Source organism: Bombina bombina, chromosome 5, assembly GCF_027579735.1.
Source record: "Bombina bombina isolate aBomBom1 chromosome 5, aBomBom1.pri, whole genome shotgun sequence".
Lineage (NCBI taxonomy): Eukaryota > Metazoa > Chordata > Amphibia > Anura > Bombinatoridae > Bombina > Bombina bombina.
Genome location: NC_069503.1, coordinates 530,127,445 through 530,147,493, shown reverse-complemented (window position 1 = coordinate 530,147,493; position 20,049 = coordinate 530,127,445). Strand labels below are relative to the sequence as shown.

General features: G+C 40.4%; 1 protein-coding gene across 1 annotated transcript in view; it reads left to right on the top strand.

The window, feature by feature from the left end:
- Positions 1-20,049, top strand: part of LOC128660548 (TPR and ankyrin repeat-containing protein 1-like) — a 327,764-nt gene that overhangs the window by 280,133 nt on the left and 27,582 nt on the right. Inside the window, 1 exon segment of the mRNA XM_053714460.1 lies at positions 18,324-18,425. Coding sequence (XP_053570435.1) covers positions 18,324-18,425 — 102 coding nt within the window.

Below are 20,049 nucleotides of genomic sequence, written 5' to 3'. Positions count from 1 at the left end.
CAGAGTTGGTTACTCTGTTCTTTTTCTACAGGTCTGATAGGAGTACGTGTCCTGTCACGCCTTTGTGAGCTGTCTTCCTGCCGAACAGCTGGATTTGCACGTAAGTGCTTTTGTCTTCAAGGCATTGGAGACTTGCACTTGAGAAGATTTTCCTGCAGTAATTATTGGGACATAATTAATCCTTTAGGAAGGATTTATTTGGGCAGGGTGCAGGCACTTTATGTGTGGAGACTAAGGGGTTAACTTTCCATGCGGTTATGGGATGTTTTTTCTGAGGCTTTCTATATATACGTTTCAGTTTATTGGAACTTTTATTTATTAGGAAATGTGATTGTTGGGCTCTACTTTGTTGTATCAAGTTTTTACTAGGCAGTTGCTGCTAGAAACGCGTGCTTTTAGTTATTGCTGCGCAGTTTCTTTTTCTGCCGGTCATGTGACCCCTCCCTCACCCGACTGAGTTCCTGAGTGGGTCGGCGTCATTTTTGACAGCTTCTTGGTGTAGGATCGTTTTTTTGATCGATGTACAGCTGATGCCTAACAATTTGGGAATTGAAGGTTAAGGTAGGGCACCTCAGTCTGCCTGAGGTGTAGAGGTGCCTTTTTATTTGTTTTGAATATTGCGCTGAGGAGATTAAAAGTTTTTTTTTTCTCTTAAAGTGAGTGTCATTTTCATATATCAGTAATTCCTTTAATTATTGGGAATTCTTTTACCTTTGGACATGGAACAGGAGTCTGCTCCTATGGATAAATGTTTGTGCCTTGAGGCCAAAATTGTGTTACCTATACAATTTTGCTCTTCATGTTTAGAAAAGACTTTGAAATGTAAAGATAAACTTTTTGTTTCTGAGCCTAATGTCTCTCAGGATGATGCTGTTCAGCCTATGCCACAGCTTTCTCCTCTAACATCCCAAGCCTCCACGGCTTCACATACAGTGCCCTGCAGTTCCTCTCAGCCTCCTGGAGGAGTTTATTTGCGATCAGATTTTGCTGCACAGATATCCTCTGCAGTATCAGCGGCTTTATCTACTTGTCCCATGATGGGGAAGTGCAAGAGGAAATCTAACATTTTTTCAAAGTGTAAGGTGTCTGCCCTGTCTGCTGCTAAGCAGGTTGCCCTCCCTCATAAGTCTGATGAGGAGGATACCTCAGTAGCCTCTGAGGGTGAACTCTCAGATTCGGACAGTATAATTCCTTTGTCTGATGCTGAAGAAGTAAACTTCAGATTTAAGCTTGAACACCTTTGTTATTAAAGGAGGTACTGGCTACTTTGGATGACTCTGACTCTCCTGTTGCTGTCAACCCTAAGTAATCTAGTAAGCTTAACAAATACTATGATGTTCTTTCCTCTGGGGAAGTGTTTTCTGTTCCAGACCGCGTGACATAGATTATTACACAGGAATGGGAGAAGCCAGGGATACCTTTCTCCCCGTCTCCCGTCTTTAAAAAGATGTTTCCTGTTGCTGACTCCATGATAGATTTATGGCGCATGGTGCCTAAGGTAGAAGGGGCTTTTTCTACCCTGGCTAAGAGAACTATGATCCCTATTGAGGATAGCTGTTCCTTTAAGGATCCCATGGACAAAAAGCTGGAGGCTTATTTGAAGATGTAGTATGTTGATCAAGGTCTTCAATGGCAACCTGCAGTTTGTATTGCCACAGTAGCAAGTGCAGCATCTTATTGGTGGGATGCTTTGAATTGATTTTAGAAGAGACTCCGTTGGAGGAGATACAAGATAGGATTAAGGCTCTCAAACTATCAAACTCCTTTATCTCTGATGCTAACATGCAAGTTATTAGACTGGGAGCCAAGATGTCTGGCTTCACTGTTCTAGCCCGGAGGGCTCCGTGGCTAAAATCTTGGTCAACTGATGTTACCTCCAAGACCAAGCTCCTTGTTTGGTCCTAGTCTGGCAGAAATAATTTCTGAAATTACGGGTGGAAAGGGGTCCTTACTACCACAAGACAAGAAGAATAGACCTAAAGGACGTCAAAGTAATTTTCGTTCCTTTCATAACTTCAAAGGTCCAAAGCCTTCCTCTCCCTCCTCTAAGCAGGAGTAGTCTAGGACTTCTTGGAGAACCAATCAGTCTTTGAACAAGGGGAAGCAATCAAAGAAACCCTCAGCTGAGACTAAGTCAGCATGAAGGATCTGCCCCCAGTCTGGGATCGGATTAGGTGGGGGCAGACTTTCCCTTTTTTGGATACAAGGTGTCCCAGATCCTTGGGCTGTGGACATAGTATCTCAGGGTTACAAAATAGAATTCAAATCTCGTCCTCCCAAGGGCAGATTTCTCCTCTCAAGGTTATCTGCAGATCAGGTAAAAAGAGAGGCATTCTTACAGTGTGTTTAGGACCTTTCCTCCCTGGGAGTGATTGTTCCAGTTCCAGTAAGAGAACAAGGTCTGGGATTTTATTCAAACCTGTTTGTGGTTCCCAAAAAAAGAGGGAACTTTTTGACCCATTTTAGACCTAAAGTGTCTCAACAAGTTTCTCAGGGTTCCGTCCTTTAAAATGGAAACCATTCGTTCCATTCTTCCCTTGGTCCAAGAAGGTCAGTTCATGACGACTATAGACCTGAAGGACGCGTATCTTCATGTTCCCATCCACAGGGATCATCATAATTTCCTGAGATTCGCTTTCCTAGACAAGCTTAGCCTCACAGGTTCTGTTATGCAGACGTTGTGAAGATGTCATCTCTTCCTCCTTGGAGGTTACCTCTGAGGAAGGACCTTCTAACTCAGGGTCCTTTCCTCCATTCAAATCTCGTTTCTCTGAAGCTGACTGCTTGGAGATTGAACGCTTAGTTCTGGGTTTTCTGAATCAGTTATTGATACCATGCTTCAGGCTTGCATGCCTGTTATTCGTAAGATTTACCATAAAATATGGCATAAATACCTTTATTGGTGTGAATGGAAGGGCTACTCTTGGAGTAGGGTCAGGATTCCTAGAATTTTGTATTTTCTCCATGAAGGCCTTGAGAAAGGGTTGTCAGTCTGTTCTCTGAAAGGTCAGATTTCTGCATTATCTATTCTTTTACATATGCGTCTGGCGGATGTGCCAGATGTTCAATCTTTTTGTCAGGCCCAAGTCAGAATCAGGCCTGTGTTTAAACCGGTTGCTCCTCCTTGGAGCCTTAACCTAGTTCTTAGAGTTTTGCAGCAGGCTCTGTTTGAGCCAATGCACTCCATAGATATTAAGCTGTTATCTTGGAAGGTTTTGTTTCTTATTGCTATTTCTCTTGTAAGGTGTATCCAGTCCACGGATCATCCATTACTTGTGGGATATTCTCATTCCCAACAGGAAGTTGCAAGAGGAAACCCACAGCAGAGCTGTAATATAGCTCCTCCCCTAACTGTCATACCCAGTCATTCTCTTGCAACTCTCAACAAGCAAGGACGTTGTAGGAGAGAGTGGTTAAATATAGCTAGTTTATTTTCTTCAATCAAAAGTTTTTTATTTTTAAATAGTACCGGAGTTGTGCTATTTTTCCTCAGGCAGTAAATAGAAGAAGAATCTGCCTGAGGTTTCTATGATCTTAGCAGGTTGTAACTAAGATCCATTGCTGTTCTCACATATGTCTGAGGGGATTACACAGATGAAGTAAAACTTCAGAGAGAGAATGGCGTGCAGTTTATTCTGCTATCAGGTATGTGCAGTTATAATTTTTTCTAGAGATGGAAAACACTAGAAAATGCTGCTGATACCGGATTAATGTAAGTTAAGCCTGAATACAGTGATTTAATAACGACTGGTATCATGTTTACTCCCAGAGGTAATACCCTTATGATATTGCAATATAAAAAATTGCTGGCATGTTTAATCATTTTTATATATGCTTTGGTGATAAAACATTATTGGGGCCTAGTTTTTTCCACATGGCTGGCTTAAATTTTGCCTAGAAACTGTTTCCTGAGGCTTTCCACTGTTGTAATATAAAAGTTACAGTTGGTGCAGTTAAAATTACAAACTGTGACATCCAGCTTCCCTCAAAGGCCCTCTGAATGCTATAGGACATCTCTAAAGGGCCCAAAGGCTTTCCAAAGTCATTTATTGGGGAAGGTAGGGCTACAGCTTGCTGTGGCAGTTGGTTGTGACTGTTAAAAAACGTCTATTTCGTTTTTTTTATCCGTTTTTTGAACTAAGGGGTTAATCATCCATGTGCAAGTGGGTGCAATGCTCTGCTAGTCTATTACATACACTGTAAAAATTTCGTTTGATTTACTGCATTTTTTCACTGTTTTTCAAATTCTGACAAAATTTGTTTCTCTTAAAGGCACAGTACCGTTTTTTATATTTGCTTGTTAACTTGATTTAAAGTGTTTTCCAAGCTTGCTAGTCTCATTGCTAGTCTGTATAAACATGTCTGACATAGAAGAAACTCCTTGTTCATTATGTTTAAAAGCCATGGTGGAACCCCCTCTTAGAATGTGTACCAAATGTACTGATTTCATTTTAGGCAATAAAGATCATTTTCTGTCCTTTAAAAATTTTTATCACCGGAGGAATCTGACGAGGGGGAAGTTATGCCGACTAACTTTCCCCACGTGTCAGACCCTTTGACTCCCGCTTAAGGGACTCACGCTCAAATGGCGCCAAGTACATCTAGGGCGCCCATAGCGTTTACTTTACAAGACATGGCGGCAGTCATGGATAATACACTGTCAGCGGTATTTGCCAGACTACCTGAACTTAGAGGTAAGCGAGATAGCTCTGGGGTGAGACAAAATGCAGAGCATACTGACGCTTTAAGAACCATGTCTGATACTGCCTCACAATATGCAGAAGCTGAGGAAAGAGAGCTTCAGTCAGTGGGTGATGTTAATGACTCAGGAAGATACCTGATTCTAATATTTCTCCATATAAATTTAAGCTTGAACACCTCTGCGTGTTGCTTAGGGAGGTTTTAGCTGCTCTGAATGACTGTGATTCCATTTGCAGTGCCGGTGTGTACTGATGTTTTTCCAATACCTTAAAGGTTTACAAAAATTATTAATAAGGAATGGGATAGACCAGGTGTGCCGTTCTCTTCCCCTCCTATTTTTAGAAAAATGTTTCCAATAGACGCCACCACACGGGACTTATGGCAGACAGTTCCTAAGGTGGAGGGAGCAGTTTCTACTCTAGCAAAGCGTACTACTATCCCTGTCGAGGACAGTTGTGCTTTTTTAGATCCAATGGATAAAAAATTAGAAGGTTACCTTAAGAAAATATTTATTCAACAAGGTTTTATCCTACAGCCCCTTGAATGCATTGCCCCTGTCACTGCTGCTGCTGCGTACTGGTTTGAGTCTCTGGAAGAGGCTTTACAGGTAGCGACTCCATTGGATGACATACTTGGCAAACTTAGAGCACTTAAGCTAGCCAATTCTTTTCTTTCTGATGCCATTGTTCATTTGACTAAACTAACGGCTAAGAATTCTGGTTTTGCTATACAGGCGCGCAGAGCGCTATGGCTTAAATCATGGTCAGCTGACGTGACTTCAAAATCTAAGCCACTTAACATTCCCTTCAAGGGGCAGACCCTATTCGGGCCTGGTTTGAAGGAGATTATTGCTGATATCACTGGAGGAAAAGGTCATGCCCTTCCTCAGGACAGGTCCAAATCTAGGGCCAAACAGTCTAATTTTCGTGCCTTTCAAAACTTCAAGGCAGGTGCAGCATCAACTTCCTCTAATAATAAACAAGAGGGAACTTTTGCTCTATCCAAGACGGTCTGGAGACCAAACCAGACCTGGAAAAAAGGTAAGCAGGTCAAAAAAGCCTGCTGCTGCCTCTAAGGCAGCATGAAGGAACTGCCCCCTATCCGGTAATAGATCTAGTAGGGGGCAGAATTTCACTCTTCGCCCAGGCGTGGGCAAGAGATGTTCAGGATCCCTGTGCGTTGGAAATTATATCCCAGGGATATCTTCTAGACTTCAAAGCTTCCCCCCCCCAAAAGGGAGATTTCACCTTTCACAATTATCTGCACACCAGATAAAGAGAGAGGCATTCTTACACTGTGTACGAGACCTCCTAGTTATGGGAGTGAACAGGAACAGGGTTTTTACTCAAATCTGTTTGTGGTTCCCAAAAAAGAGGGAACCTTCAGACCAATTTTGGATCTAAAGATCTTAAACAAATTCCTCAAAGTTCCGTCGTTCAAGATGGAAACTATTCGTACCATCCTACCACTGATCCAGGAGGGTCAATATATGACTACAGTGGATCTAAAGGATGCTTATCTTCACATTCCGATACACAAAGATCATCATCGGTTTCTCAGGTTTGCCTTTCAAGACAGGCATTACCAGTTGTAGCTCTTCCCTTTGGATTAGCTACAGCCCCAAGAATCTTTACAAAGGTTCTACGGTCGCTTATGGCGGTCCTAAGGCCGCGGGGCATAGCAGTAGCCCCTTATTTAGATGACATCCTGATACAGGCGTCAAACTTCCAAATTGCCAAGTCTCATACGGACGAAGTACTGGCATTTCTGAGGTCGCATGGGTGGAAAGTGAACGAGGAAAAGAGTTCTCTATCCCCACTCACAAGAGTTTCCTTTCTAGGGACTCTGATAGATTCTGTAGAAATGAAAATTCACCTGACGGAGTCCGGGTTATCAAAGCTTCTAAATTCCTGCCGGGTTCTTCATTCCATTCCGCGCCCTTCGGTGGCTCAGTGTATGGAAGTAATCGGCTTAATGGTAGCGGCAATGGACATAGTGCCGTTTGCACGCTTACATCTCAGACCGCTGCAACTATGCATGCTCAGTCAGTGGAGCGGGGATTACACAGATTTGTCCCCTCAACTGAATCTGGACCAAGAGACCAGGGATTATTTTCCCTGGTAGCTATCTCGGGTCCATCTGTCCAAAGGTATGACCTTTCGCAGGCCAGATTGGACAATTGTAACAACAAATGCCAGCCTTCTAGGTTGGGGTGCAGTCTGGAACTCCCTGAAGGCTCAGGTATCGTGGACTCAGGAGGAGTCTCTCCTTCCAATAAATATTCTGAAACTAAGAGCGATATTCAAGGCTCTTCAGGCTTGGCCTCAGTTAGCAACTCTGAGGTACATCAGATTTCAGTCGGACAACATCACGACTGTAGCTTACATCAACCATCAAGGGGGAACAAGAAGTTCCCTAGAGATGTTAGAAGTTTCAAAAATAATTCGCTGGGCAGAGATTCACTCTTGCCACCTATCAGCTATCCATATCCCAGGTGTAGAGCACTGGGAGGCGGATTTTCTAAGTCGTCAGACTTTTCATCCGGGAGAGTGGGAACTCCATCCGGAGGTATTTGCACAACTGATTCATCGTTGGGGCAAACTAGAACTGGATCTCTAATGGCGTCTCGCCAGAACGCCAAGCTTCTGTGTTACGGATCCAGGTCCAGGGATCCCAAGGAGACACTGATAGATGCTCTAGCAGCGCCCTGGTCTTTCAACCTGGCTTCTGTGTTTCCACCGTTTCCTCTGCTCCCTAGACTGATTGCCAAGATCAAGCAGGAGAGAGCATCAGTGATTCTGATAGCACCTGCGTGGCCACGCAGGACCTGGTATGCAGATCTAGTGGACATGTCATCCTTTCCACCATGGTCTCTGCTTCTGAGACAGGACCTTCTACTTCAGGGTCCTTCCAACCATCCAAATCTAATTTCTCTGCGGCTGACTGCCTAGAGATTGAACGCTTGATTTTATCAAAGCGTGGCTTCTCCGAATCAGTTATTGATACCTTAATACAGGCACGAAAGCCTGTCACCAGGAAAATTTACCATAAGGTATGGCATGGATATCTTTATTGGTGTGAATCCAAGGGTTACTCATGGAGTAAGGTCAGGATTCCTAGGATATTATCTTTTCTCCAAGAAGGTTTGGAAAAAGGATTGTCAGCTAGTTAAGCGTCTGGTAGATGTTCCAGATGTTCAGGCTTTAGTTAGAATCAAGCCTGTGTTTAAACCGGTTGCTCCACCATGGAGCTTAAACTTGGTTCTTAAGGTTCTTCAAGAAGTTCCGTTTGAACCTCTTCATTCCATAGATATCAAACTTTTATCTTGGAAAGTCCTTTTTTTTTTGGTAGCTATTTCCTCGGCTCGTAGAGTCTCCAAGTTATCTGCCTTACAATGTGATTCTCCTTATCTGATTTTTCATACGGATAAGGTAGTCCTGCGTACCAAATCTGGGTTCTTACCTAAGGTGGTATCTAACAAGAATATCAATCAAGAGATTGTTGTTCCATCCTTGTGTTACACAATCTGGACGTGGTCCGTGCTTTAAAGTTTTACTTACAAGCTACTAAAGATTTTCGTCAAACATCTGCTTGGTTTGTTGTCTACTCTGGACAGAGGAGAGGTCAAAAGGCTTCGGCAACCTCTCCTCCTTTTTGGCTAGGAAGCTTAATCCGCTTAGCCTATGAGACTTCTGGACAGCAGCCTCCTGAAAGGATTACAACTCATTCCACTAGAGCTGTGGCTTCCACTTGGGCCTTTAAAAATGAGGCTTCTTTTGAACAGATTTGCAAGGCGGCGACTTGGTCTTCGCTTCATACTTTTTAAAAATTTAGCAAATTTGATACTTTTGCTTCTTCGGAGGCTATATTTGGGAGAAAGGTTTTACAGGCAGTGGTTCCTTCCATTTAGGTTCCTGCCTTGTCCCTCCCTTCATCCGTGTACTTTAGCTTTGGTATTGGTATCCCACAAGTAATGGATGATCCGTGGACTGGATACACCTTACAAGAGAAAACACAATTTATACTTACCTGATAAATTTATTTCTCTTGTGGTGAATCCAGTCCACGGCCCGCCCTGTCATTTTAAGGCAGGTAATTTTTAAATTTAAACTACAGTAACCACTGCACCCTATGGTTCCTCCTTTCTCGGCTTGTTTTCGTTCGAATGACTGGCTATGACAGTTAGGGGAGGAGCTATATTACAGCTCTGCTGTGGGTTTCCTCTTGAAACTTCCTGTTGGGAATGAGAATATCCCACAAGTAATGGATGATCCGTGGACTGGATACACCACAAGAGAAATAAATTTATCAGGTAAGTATAAATTGTGTTTTCTTCTGCTCTGAGAGTTTCTGAACTCTCGGCTTTGCAGTGCGATTCACCTTACCTTATTTTTCATGCGGATAAGGCGGTTCTTCGTACTAAGTTGGGATTTCTTCTACAAGATATGACAAGTCCACGGATTTCATCCTTACTTGTGGAATTTATCATCCTGCTAACAGGAAGGGGCAAAGAGCACCACAGCAGAGCTGTATATATAGCTCCTCACTTCCCTCCACCTCTAGTCATTCTCTTTGCCTGTGTTAGTAATAGGAAGAGGTAAAGTGAGGTGTTAATTTTAGATTCTTCAAGCAAGAAATTTTTTATTTTCAAATGGTACCGGTGAGTACTATTTTCCTCAGGGAGAAATCGTCAGTCTGGATTCCCAAGAGGAATGAAGAGATCTTTTTTCTGCCCTGAGGTTGATGATCTTAGCAGACGTTACTAAGATCCATTCTGGTTCCCACAGAGCTTCTGAAGGTAGTGAAAGAAAAATCTTCAGTGTGGAGAACGGTGTCATGCTACAAGCAGCATTGAGGTATGTTCAGTCTTTTATTTCTGAGGAGACTTGTTATATCAGAACTGACTGACATTATTCCCTGTAAGGGAAGGGGTAAGCAGTAGACCTATATGGATTAGGGTGTTTACTGATATTCCTGTTTTACTCATATTGATACTACAGTTATGTATCTTTATAAGGGGCTTGACACTGGGAGAGGCAGCTGTGACACTTTATTTAATATTGGGTGAAAGACCCTATGGATAAGATATAAGTGTGAGTGAAGGGGACCACATGGCTTATTACAAACCGCTTCCCATGCGGTTAGGCAGACTGTTGATGCGACGTTCGTAGTGGGCGGGACCTATTTCGCATGCTCAGACGCGCAGTTTCTTCTCTCTAGAAGGCAGCAGGCACTTGCTCCGGTGGGACCTAAGGTTGAATATCAGTCACCGGATCGTTATTGAGTCATTCTTGTGTACCCTGGGGGCAGGTAGGCGCCACAACAGAGCTGTGGCGAAGGGCAGGGGCTGTTATCGTTATTTAAAGTTTATTTTCAGAATAAAAAGACTCTTTAAAGGATGATTTAGCTTTTTCTCATATGCTGCAATAATTTTTGGCAAATTTTAACTGTTCTGTGTATTTTTTAGTGCTAAAAAATCGTTTTGGTGCAGTAAAGTAAAATTGTTGCGCTTTTATTATTTAAAGGCGCAGTACTTTTTTTTTTCTAAAAATTCTTTGAATCAATAAATAAGGTTAAAAACGACTATTGTGGCTATTGCTAGTCTGTTTAACATTTCTGAACTTGAAGAAACTCCTTGTTCTATGTGTTTAGAGGCCATTGTGGAACCCCCTCTTACTTTGTGTACCTCTTGTACTGAAAGGGCCTTACAATGTAAAAAGCATATTTTATGTAAAGAAAGTGTGCCTAAGGATGATTCTCAGTCTGAAGAGAATCAGGATATGCCGCCAAATTCTCCCCAAGTGTCACAACCTTTAACGCCCACCCAAGCGACGCCGAGTTCCTCAACCGCGTCTAATTTGTTTACTCTGCAGGATATGGCTGCAGTTATGTCAACTACCCTTACAGAGGTATTATCTAAGTTAGAGCTGCAACATCTAATCGGCATAATCGATAATAATCGATTATGAAAATAGTTGTCAACGAATCTCATAATCGATTAGTTGGTTTGCAATTAGTTGGTCTGTGCACAGCACCAGCTGCTTCACTCCGATGAGCTCCTTCACATGGTATTGTGTTTTATGGATATGCCCTTAGCCTAAAGGACGTCTACAGACGTATACTTTTCACTTTTTCAGGACACTATAGGTTTATTTTTAAGCTTACATCTACTCCTGTGTTATGTGCAACCCAGAAATAAAATAGGAGTCATAATTTGGATTGTGTATATTAAATCAGGTGATTTGGGACTGTGCTTTGCATGATATAGTGCCGAGCTTGTTATTTATACCTAGCTCTAGATTTGATTGGCATTTTGTTATATGAATTGATGTCACTATTACCTGTTTGCACAATTTTTAGCAGATTGCTTGCTATTGCTGATTATATGTACGCTATAGATAAATGTGTAAGGCTGTGTTCTTTTACTGATATATAATCTTTAGCCCTTTTGCCTTTTTTTTCTTCTATTTTTAATTAATTGGAATATGTACCAAATTCAACCACTGTAAGTATATATCTGTTATTTTAAGAGTGGACTAGATATTTTTCCCCCTAACCTTATAGCTGGTTATTTACCAGTGCATATAGATATTCAAGATATTTTTATGTTAAAATGAAGTCCAGGCTTACTTTAAGAGGCCCCTTGCATTGGTGAAGAGCTAACAAAGATAAATATCCCACCTTGGTGAAATTGGCAAAACCCTACTTATGCATCCCAGGCACCTCAACACCATCTGAGCGCCTCTTCTCTGCTGCAGGCAATATAGCTTGCAAAAAAAGAAAGCCAGCCTCAGTCAGGAGCATGTGGTCATGATGACATTTTTGCATTTCAATGCAAAGTTTCTGAAAGAGTGAATAGCAGAATGTTATAAACAGTGGTAGCCTATATCTTTCTACTTCTACCTCTTTTCAAACAGTTTGTGGTTTTGTTTTGCTTAATTGTAAAAATTTGTTCTGTTGCTTAAAAAATTGGACCAACAGTTGTATTAATGTAAAGTTTTAGTCGGAAGTTTATATTTATAACACTCAGTATGTAGATTTTATTTTAAATATAGGAATTTTTTTTAACCGATTAGTCGGTTAATCGAAAAAATAATCAGCCGATTAATCGATTATTAAAATAATCGTTAGTTGCAGCCCTAATCTAAGTTACCAGTGTTACAGGGCAAACGCAGTAGGACAGGAATCAATGTGAATACTGAGTCCTCTGATGCTTTGTTGGCTATTTCCGATGCACCCTCACAGGGATCTGAGTTGGGGGTCAGGGAACTTTTGACTGAGGGAGAACTTTCGGAATCGGTAAGTGTGTTACCTCAGACACATTCGGACGTTATGTCCTTTAAATTTAAGCTGGAACACCCCCGCCTGTTACTTAGGGAGGTCTTAGCGACTCTGGACGACTCTGATCCTATTATGGTACCACCAGAGAAATTGTGTAAGATGGACAAATATCTAGAAGTCCCAGCTTACACTGATCTTTTTCCGGTTCCCAAGAGAATCTCGGAAATTATCAAGGAGGAGTGGGACAGACCGGGTATACCATTCTCTCCTCCTCCTAATTTTAAGAAAATGTATCCCATATCAGACACCATTCGAGACTCTTGGCAGACTTTCCCTAAGATGGAGGGAGCTATATCTACCCTGGCTAAGCGTTTCTCTGATGCGGTCATCGATACTTTGATTCAGGCACGTAAGCCTGTAACCAGAAAGATCTATCATAAGATATGGCGCAAATATCTTTTTTGGTGTGAATCCAAGGGCTACTCATTGAGTAAAGTTAGGATTCCAAGGATTCTGTCCTTTCTTCAAGAAGGATTGGAGAAAGGATTATCAGCGAGTTCCTTAAAGGGACAAATTTCTGCTTTGTCCATTTTGCTACACAAACGTTTGGCAGATGTTCCAGACATTCAGTCTTTTTGTCAGGCTCTAACCAGGATTAAGCCTGTGTTTAAACCAATTGCTCCACCCTGGAGTTTGAATTTAGTTCTGAATGTCCTTCAAGGGGTTCCGTTTGAACCCATGCATTTCATAGATATTAAGTTGTTATCTTGGAAAGTTTTGTTTTTGGTTGCTATTTCTTCTGCTCGTAGAGTTTCTGAGCTTTCAGCATTACAATGTGATTCGCCTTATCTTATCTTCCATTCTGATAAGGTGGTTTTACGTACCAAACCTGGTTTCCTTCCTAAGGTTGTTTCTAATAAGAATATTAATCAGGAAATCGTTGTTCCATCATTGTGTCCTAACCCTTCTTCTAAGAAGGAGCGTATGTTGCATAACCTGGACGTCGTCCTTGCCCTGAAGTTTTACTTGCAGGCGACAAAGGATTTCCGTCTATCATCTTCATTATTCATTGTTTTTTCTGGAAAGCATAGGGGTCAGAAAGCTACGGCTACCTCCTTTTCTTTTTGGCTGAAGAGTATCATCAGTCTGGCATATGAGACTGCTGGACAGCAGCCTCCTGAAAGAATTACGGCACTTTCTACTAGGGCTGTGGCTTCTTCATGGGCATTTAAAAACTATGCTTCTGTTGAACAGATTTGCAAGGCTGCAACTTGGTCGTCTCTTCACACTTTTTACAAATTTTACAAATTTGATACTTTAGCTTCTTCTGAGGCTGGTTTTGGGAGAAAGGTTCTTCAAGCAGTGGTGCCTTCCGTTTAGGTCTCTGTCTTGTCCCTCCCTTTCATCCGTGTCCTGTAGCTTTGGTATTGTATCCCACAAGTAAGGAAGAAATCTGTGGATTTGTCATATCTTGTAGAAGAAAAGTAAATTTATGCTTACCTGATAAATTAATTTCTTCTACGATATGACGAGTCCACGGACCACCCTGTCATTTTTAAGACAGATTTAGATTATATTATATTTTTTTTATAAACTTCAGTCACCTCTGCACCTTTGGATTTTCCTTTCTCTTCCTAACTTCGGTCAAATGACTGGAGGTGGAAGGAAGGGAGGAGCTATATATGCAGCTCTGCTGTGGTGCTCTTTGCCACTTCCTCTTAGCAGGAGGATAAATTCCACAAGTAAGTATGAAATCCGTGGACTCGTCATATCGTAGAAGAAATTAATTTATCAGGTAAGCATAAATGTACTTTTCTCCCTAAGGTGGTTTCGGATAGAAATATTAATCCGGGAGTTCCGGTGGGCGGGATCTGAGTAAGCAGCTCATCTTTAGAGCTCCGTGAGACTCTTGTAATTTACTCTACAATTGAGGAGCTAAACTTGGCCCAAGCATATTGGTCCTTGACAGGGTTCGTGTCTGGACACTACTGATGCTGGAAACCAATATCTATCCCCCACCGAAGAGCTATTATCAAAGTAAGGAAAGTGCGGAGCAGTACCCTACCACGGAGGCCATATTGGCCTCTATGTTGAGCGGCAGTGCACCAAGCTCTCTTTACAAAGCCTACATCTGCGGAAAGAAGAAGAACTCAAGACTGAGTTATAATGGCCAGTTTGAATATCATAGTTCAGGAGTTATCAATGTTGCTGACTCCTGCATTGGATATTCTGATTCATAAATGTGAACTACTGCGAGTGGAAGTGGAGAGGGGGCGGTAACACCACGCACTATGGAAGTCACCGCAGGAACTAAATCTCCTATTGCTTCCTTACGCTTAACCTGCTGTAACGTAGCTGTAACGTAGCATTGCTGATTTATAAAGTTTGGAAATAATTCCTTTCTATTGGTACTACTAAATAATCAGAAAATAGTAACAGGAACCCACACCAGCTACGCCTTGTCATAGTTTATTTCTGTATTAATGTATGGGAACAGATATAATGCAACTTGTATAGGTTTACAGCTTCCTCTTTTTTCATCATCAAGTTAAACTATTTTCTCTGCCTCTCTGAGCTGGTTTTAATTGTGTGAGTTGTTATTCTTGACAGTGATCTAGTAGTGAATTTGTGAAATGTCAGCCAGTGCCACCTTCCTTAGGATTATTGTTTACTTAACAACTAATCAATAGTCAATATTATTAAACACATTAATATGCAACTTTGGCTTTTCCCTTAAGAGTAAAACCTGCCCCATTTCTATAAAACAGCCAACAGCATCTCCGAGAAGCATACTTTGGACATGTTTGTATTGTTCTGTTTGTTTTGTTTTATGTTGTTCCGTTTGTTTGATGTTTTAAAAAATGAGACACATTGGGTCTTGCCCCCTGGCTTAGAAACTACTTATTGTACCTAATCCTGTGGTTGTATAGATAGAATTTCTTTATGTGGATACAGGCTTAGGAGAACATCTCGTATTGCTATGCTTTCACAGATGAAATTTCTGCATCTTTTTGTCATCTAACTTTTTTTACTTTGCCCTTGTGATCTGTGAATCACATCACTGTATTATAGACCTCTATGGGGGAACTAATTGTATAACTACATACTGTATTTATTCTCTCTCAATAAAAAGAAGAAAAAAAAAGAAATATTAATCAGGAAATTGTTGTCCCTTCTCTCTGTCCTAATCCTTCTTCTCATAAGGAACGTCTGTTGCACAACTTGGATGTTGTGCATGCTCTAAAATTCTACCTACAGTCTACTAAGGATTTTCGCCAGTCTTCTGCCCTGTTTGTTTCTCAGGAAAGCGTAAGGGTCAGAAGGCTACTTCTACTTCTCTTTCCCTCTGGTTGAGACATAGTTTTGCTTATGAGATTGCTGGACAGCAGCCTCCTGAGAGAATTACTGCTTATTCCACTAGGGCTGTCACCTCTTATTGGGCTTTCAAAAATGAAGCTTCTGTGGAACACATTTGCAAGGCTGCAACATGGTCCTCTCTGCATACCTTTTACTAATTTGTTACTTTTGCCTCGGCTGAGGCCTCTTTTGGGAGAAAGGTTCTTCAAGCAGTGGTGCCTTCTGTTTAGGTCTGCCTGTCTTATTCTCCCTCCCTATTTATTCTGTGTCCTTTAGCTTGGGGATTGGTTCCCACTAGTAATTGGAATGATGTTGTGGACTCTCCATGTCTTACGAAAGAAAAGAAAATGTATGCTTACCTGATAAATGTCTTTCTTTCTGGACATGGAGAGTCCACGACCCCTCCCTTAAGATTAGACAGTAATTTATTTTTTCTAAACCTCAGGCACCTCTACACATTTGTGTTATCTTCTTTTTCCATTTCCCTCCAGCTGAATGACTGGGGATTATGGGTAAGGGAAGTGACACTTAACAGCTTTGCTGTGGTGCTCTTTGCCTCCTCCTGCTGGCCCGGAGTGAATATCCCACTAGTAATTATAATGACATGGTGGACTCTCCATGTCCGGAAAGAAAGAAATTTATCAGGTAAGCATACATTTTATTTTTACATGTTTTCATCTACTTGAATGCAAAGTATCCAATGTACTTATGCATTTATATATGTCTGTAAATACATATAAACACATATAAATATATGTGTAGGGAGTGCAGAATTATTAGGCAAATGAGTATTTTGACCACATCATCCTCTTTATGCATGTTGTCTTACTCCAAGCTGTATAGGCTCGAAAGCCTACTACCAATTAAGCATATTAGGTGATGTGCATCTCTGTAATGAGAAGGGGTGTGGTCTAATTACATCAACACCCTATATCAGGTGTGCATAATTATTAGGCAACTTCCTTTCCTTTGGCAAAATGGGTCAAAAGAAGGACTTGACAGGCTCAGAAAAGTCGAAAATAGTGAGATGTCTTGCAGAGGGATGCAGCACTCTTAAAATTGCAAAGCTTCTGAAGCGTGATCATCGAACAATCAAGCGTTTCATTCAAAATAGTCAACAGGGTCGCAAGAAGCGTGTGGAAAAACCAAGGCGCAAAATAACTGCCCATGAACTGAGAAAAGTCAAGCATGCAGCTGCCAAGATGCCACTTGCCACCAGTTTGGCCATATTTCAGAGCTGCAACATCACTGGAATGCCCAAAAGCACAAGGTGTGCAATACTCAGAGACATGGCCAAGGTAAGAAAGGCTGAAAGACGACCACCACTGAACAAGACACACAAGCTGAAACGTCAAGACTGGGCCAAGAAATATCTCAAGACTGATTTTTCTAAGGTTTTATGGACTGATGAAATGAGAGTGAGTCTTGATGGGCCAGATGGATGGGCCCGTGGCTGGATTGGTAAAGGGCAGAGAGCTCCAGTCCGACTCAGACGCCAGCAAGGTGGAGGTGGAGTACTGGTTTGGGCTGGTATCATCAAAGATGAGCTTGTGGGGCCTTTTCGGGTTGAGGATGGAGTCAAGCTCAACTCCCAGTCCTACTGCCAGTTTCTGGAAGACACCTTCTTCAAGCAGTGGTACAGGAAGAAGTCTGCATCCTTCAAGAAAAACATGATTTTCATGCAGGACAATGCTCCATCACACGCGTCCAAGTACTCCACAGCGTGGCTGGCAAGAAAGGGTATAAAAGAAGAAAATCTAATGACATGGCCTCCTTGTTCACCTGATCTGAACCCCATTGAGAACCTGTGGTCCATCATCAAATGTGATATTTACAAGGAGGGAAAACAGTACACCTCTCTGAACAGTGTCTGGGAGGCTGTGGTTGCTGCTGCACGCAATGTTGATGGTGAACAGATCAAAACACTGACAGAATCCATGGATGGCAGGCTTTTGAGTGTCCTTGCAAAGAAAGGTGGCTATATTGGTCACTGATTTGTTTTTGTTTTGTTTTTGAATGTCAGAAATGTATATTTGTGAATGTTGAGATGTTATATTGGTTTCACTGGTAAAAATAAATAATTGAAATGGGTATATATTTGTTTTTTGTTAAGTTGCCTAATAGTTATGCACAGTAATAGTCACCTGCACACACAGATATCCCCCTAAAATAGCTATAACTAAAAACAAACTAAAAACTACTTCCAAAACTATTCAGCTTTGATATTAATGAGTTTTTTGGGTTCATTGAGAACATGGTTGTTGTTCAATAATAAAATTAATCCTCAAAAATACAAGTTGCCTAATAATTCTGCACTCCCTGTATATATATATATATATATATATATATATATATATATATATATATATACACATACACATATTTAGACATGTATATGTATGTATCTCTACTTAAAAGCCTTGTTTTTTCTAACAACTGAGACCTCATATCTTTGAGCCCTTATCTTTAAAACTTTTTTGCGCAATATTTGTATCAATAATTTTTATGAGATAGTGTTATTATGAGTGTAACTGTATTTTTTACTGTACTTTTGTTATGTGACACTTTTTTGTCTTAGATCATGGTAATCATTCTAGCGTAAACTGCTTTTGCATTCTTCTACTTGTAATACGAGTGCTCCTTCCGATGCATGCAAACAGTGCGCCACTCATAATCTAGCCCTTTATTGGAAGAAAAAAAAAACGGATTTATTAGCTGTATGTATACATAAAACACTATACCACTTTTTAAACCATGGCCATACTTGTCTGAAGATATAAATTTACTTTTTTATTTGTCATTACTGTCTATAATTTTTTATATTTGTGCATGCAAAAAGAAACCAGTTCAAATTTGAATATGATTTAATAAGTTATCACACTTCAGATAACTGTAAAATAATTGAACCTGTAGCACAAATATGTTTTATGTTCCAATTCAATATAAAATAATGTTCTGGTCATTTTAAAATCTTTTTATTGCAGGTGAAAAATTAATGGAGGGTCCAGTAAAAGATTTATCGGTCATAATTTCTGAAGCACAGAATTTACTGAAGAAAACTGAAGAAAGCATGTCACAGAAAAAAGGTATAGTCTTTTCAGTGCATTCTGTATTATTTACCTATTTAAAGGGTTATGAAACACCAAACTTTCTTTTCTGATTCAGAGCATACAATTTAAAAAAAGTTTTTGTAATTTGCTACTATTATTAAATTTGATGAATGGTATTCTTTTTTGAAGAGATACATAGGTAGACATCTGGAGCACTGCATGGCAGGAAATAGTACTGTCATCAAGTGATGTTGCAAATGGATAATATTGCAAAACTTCTGCTATAAAGTGCTCCAGACACGTGCATGGTCTTGAGCTTAATTCCTTGCCTTTCAACAAAAGATACTAACAAAACTATAAAAGTAAATTAGAAAGTTGTTTAAAATGATATGCTTTATCTGAATCCTGAAAGAAAAATGTTGCGTTTCATGTCCCTTTAATTTATATATTTAACTTTTTGAGGTTCTCTTCTTCTTATTTTTGTGTTATACCATTTTTTTAGAATGTGTAATATACAAGACTTTTAGAGAAAAAGACTTAAAGGGACAGTCTACTCCAAAAAAAATTATTGTTTAAAAAGATAGATAATCCCTTTATTACCCATTCCCCAGTTTTGCATAACCAACACAGTTATATTAATATACTTCTTACCTCTGTAATTACTTTGTATCTAAGCATCTGCAGACTGCCCCCTTATCTCAGTCCTTTTGACAGATAGTTTATAATTTTAACGTTTTGAGCCGTCACAGAGTTTCCCACTCTGGTGCTAATGACAGCTCAGAGCCGTCACTAGCACTCTCCCACCTTGAGGGAGATCTGGGGGCTCCCACCCGCTCCTACCCCGGCGATCGTGCCTGTAGAGTGACAGGCATTGCCGGGGCTTCCCGTTTTGCGTGGTGACGTCACGCGCAATAACGTGATGACGTCACAGCGCAACTTTATTTATACTTAACAATGTTACGTATAGGAGCAGGGGGCATGCTGCTTAGATGCCTGTATCTCAAACATCTAAGCAGCTACAGACCCCCAAGACCCACCATTGGAAAGGTATAACCTTTCCAACGGTGTAAGTATTGGGGGTCTGAAAAAATAAAAGTTTAAAAAAAATTGTTAAAAAAATAAAAAAAACATTAAAAAATCTTAGCACCCAGGTGGGAACGTGCTTAGCAATCAAAGGGTTAAAAACAATTTTCAAATATAAATATTCTTGACATCTTTATTGTTTTCATTAACACAGATTATCTGTTGCACACTATTGATCCACCACAAGTAAAATAGAGGGTAACTACCTGGGAGGCTATGGTGTATTTTTTATTTTTTTTCACATAATGCTGCTACATTTCAAGCATCAATAGAAGAATTTAAGTCAAATAAATGTGAGAGAGGTGACATTTGTATGGAGAGAAAAAAGCTCTAGTGTTTTAATGAAACTAAGGTGCACAGCAGAAAAAACAATCTATCAATAAGTGTAATTTAGATTAATGCTACAATGTAAAAAGTTTTCAATTTATAAATATCCTGAATAAGATGTCTATATGAACTATAGTATGATAAAGTAAATATTTTTTAAAGGTAAAAGTTACTATTCACCATAAACATACAAATAATGAATAAAGTGGTTATAATAGACATTACTAAATATAAAGTATTATATATAAAC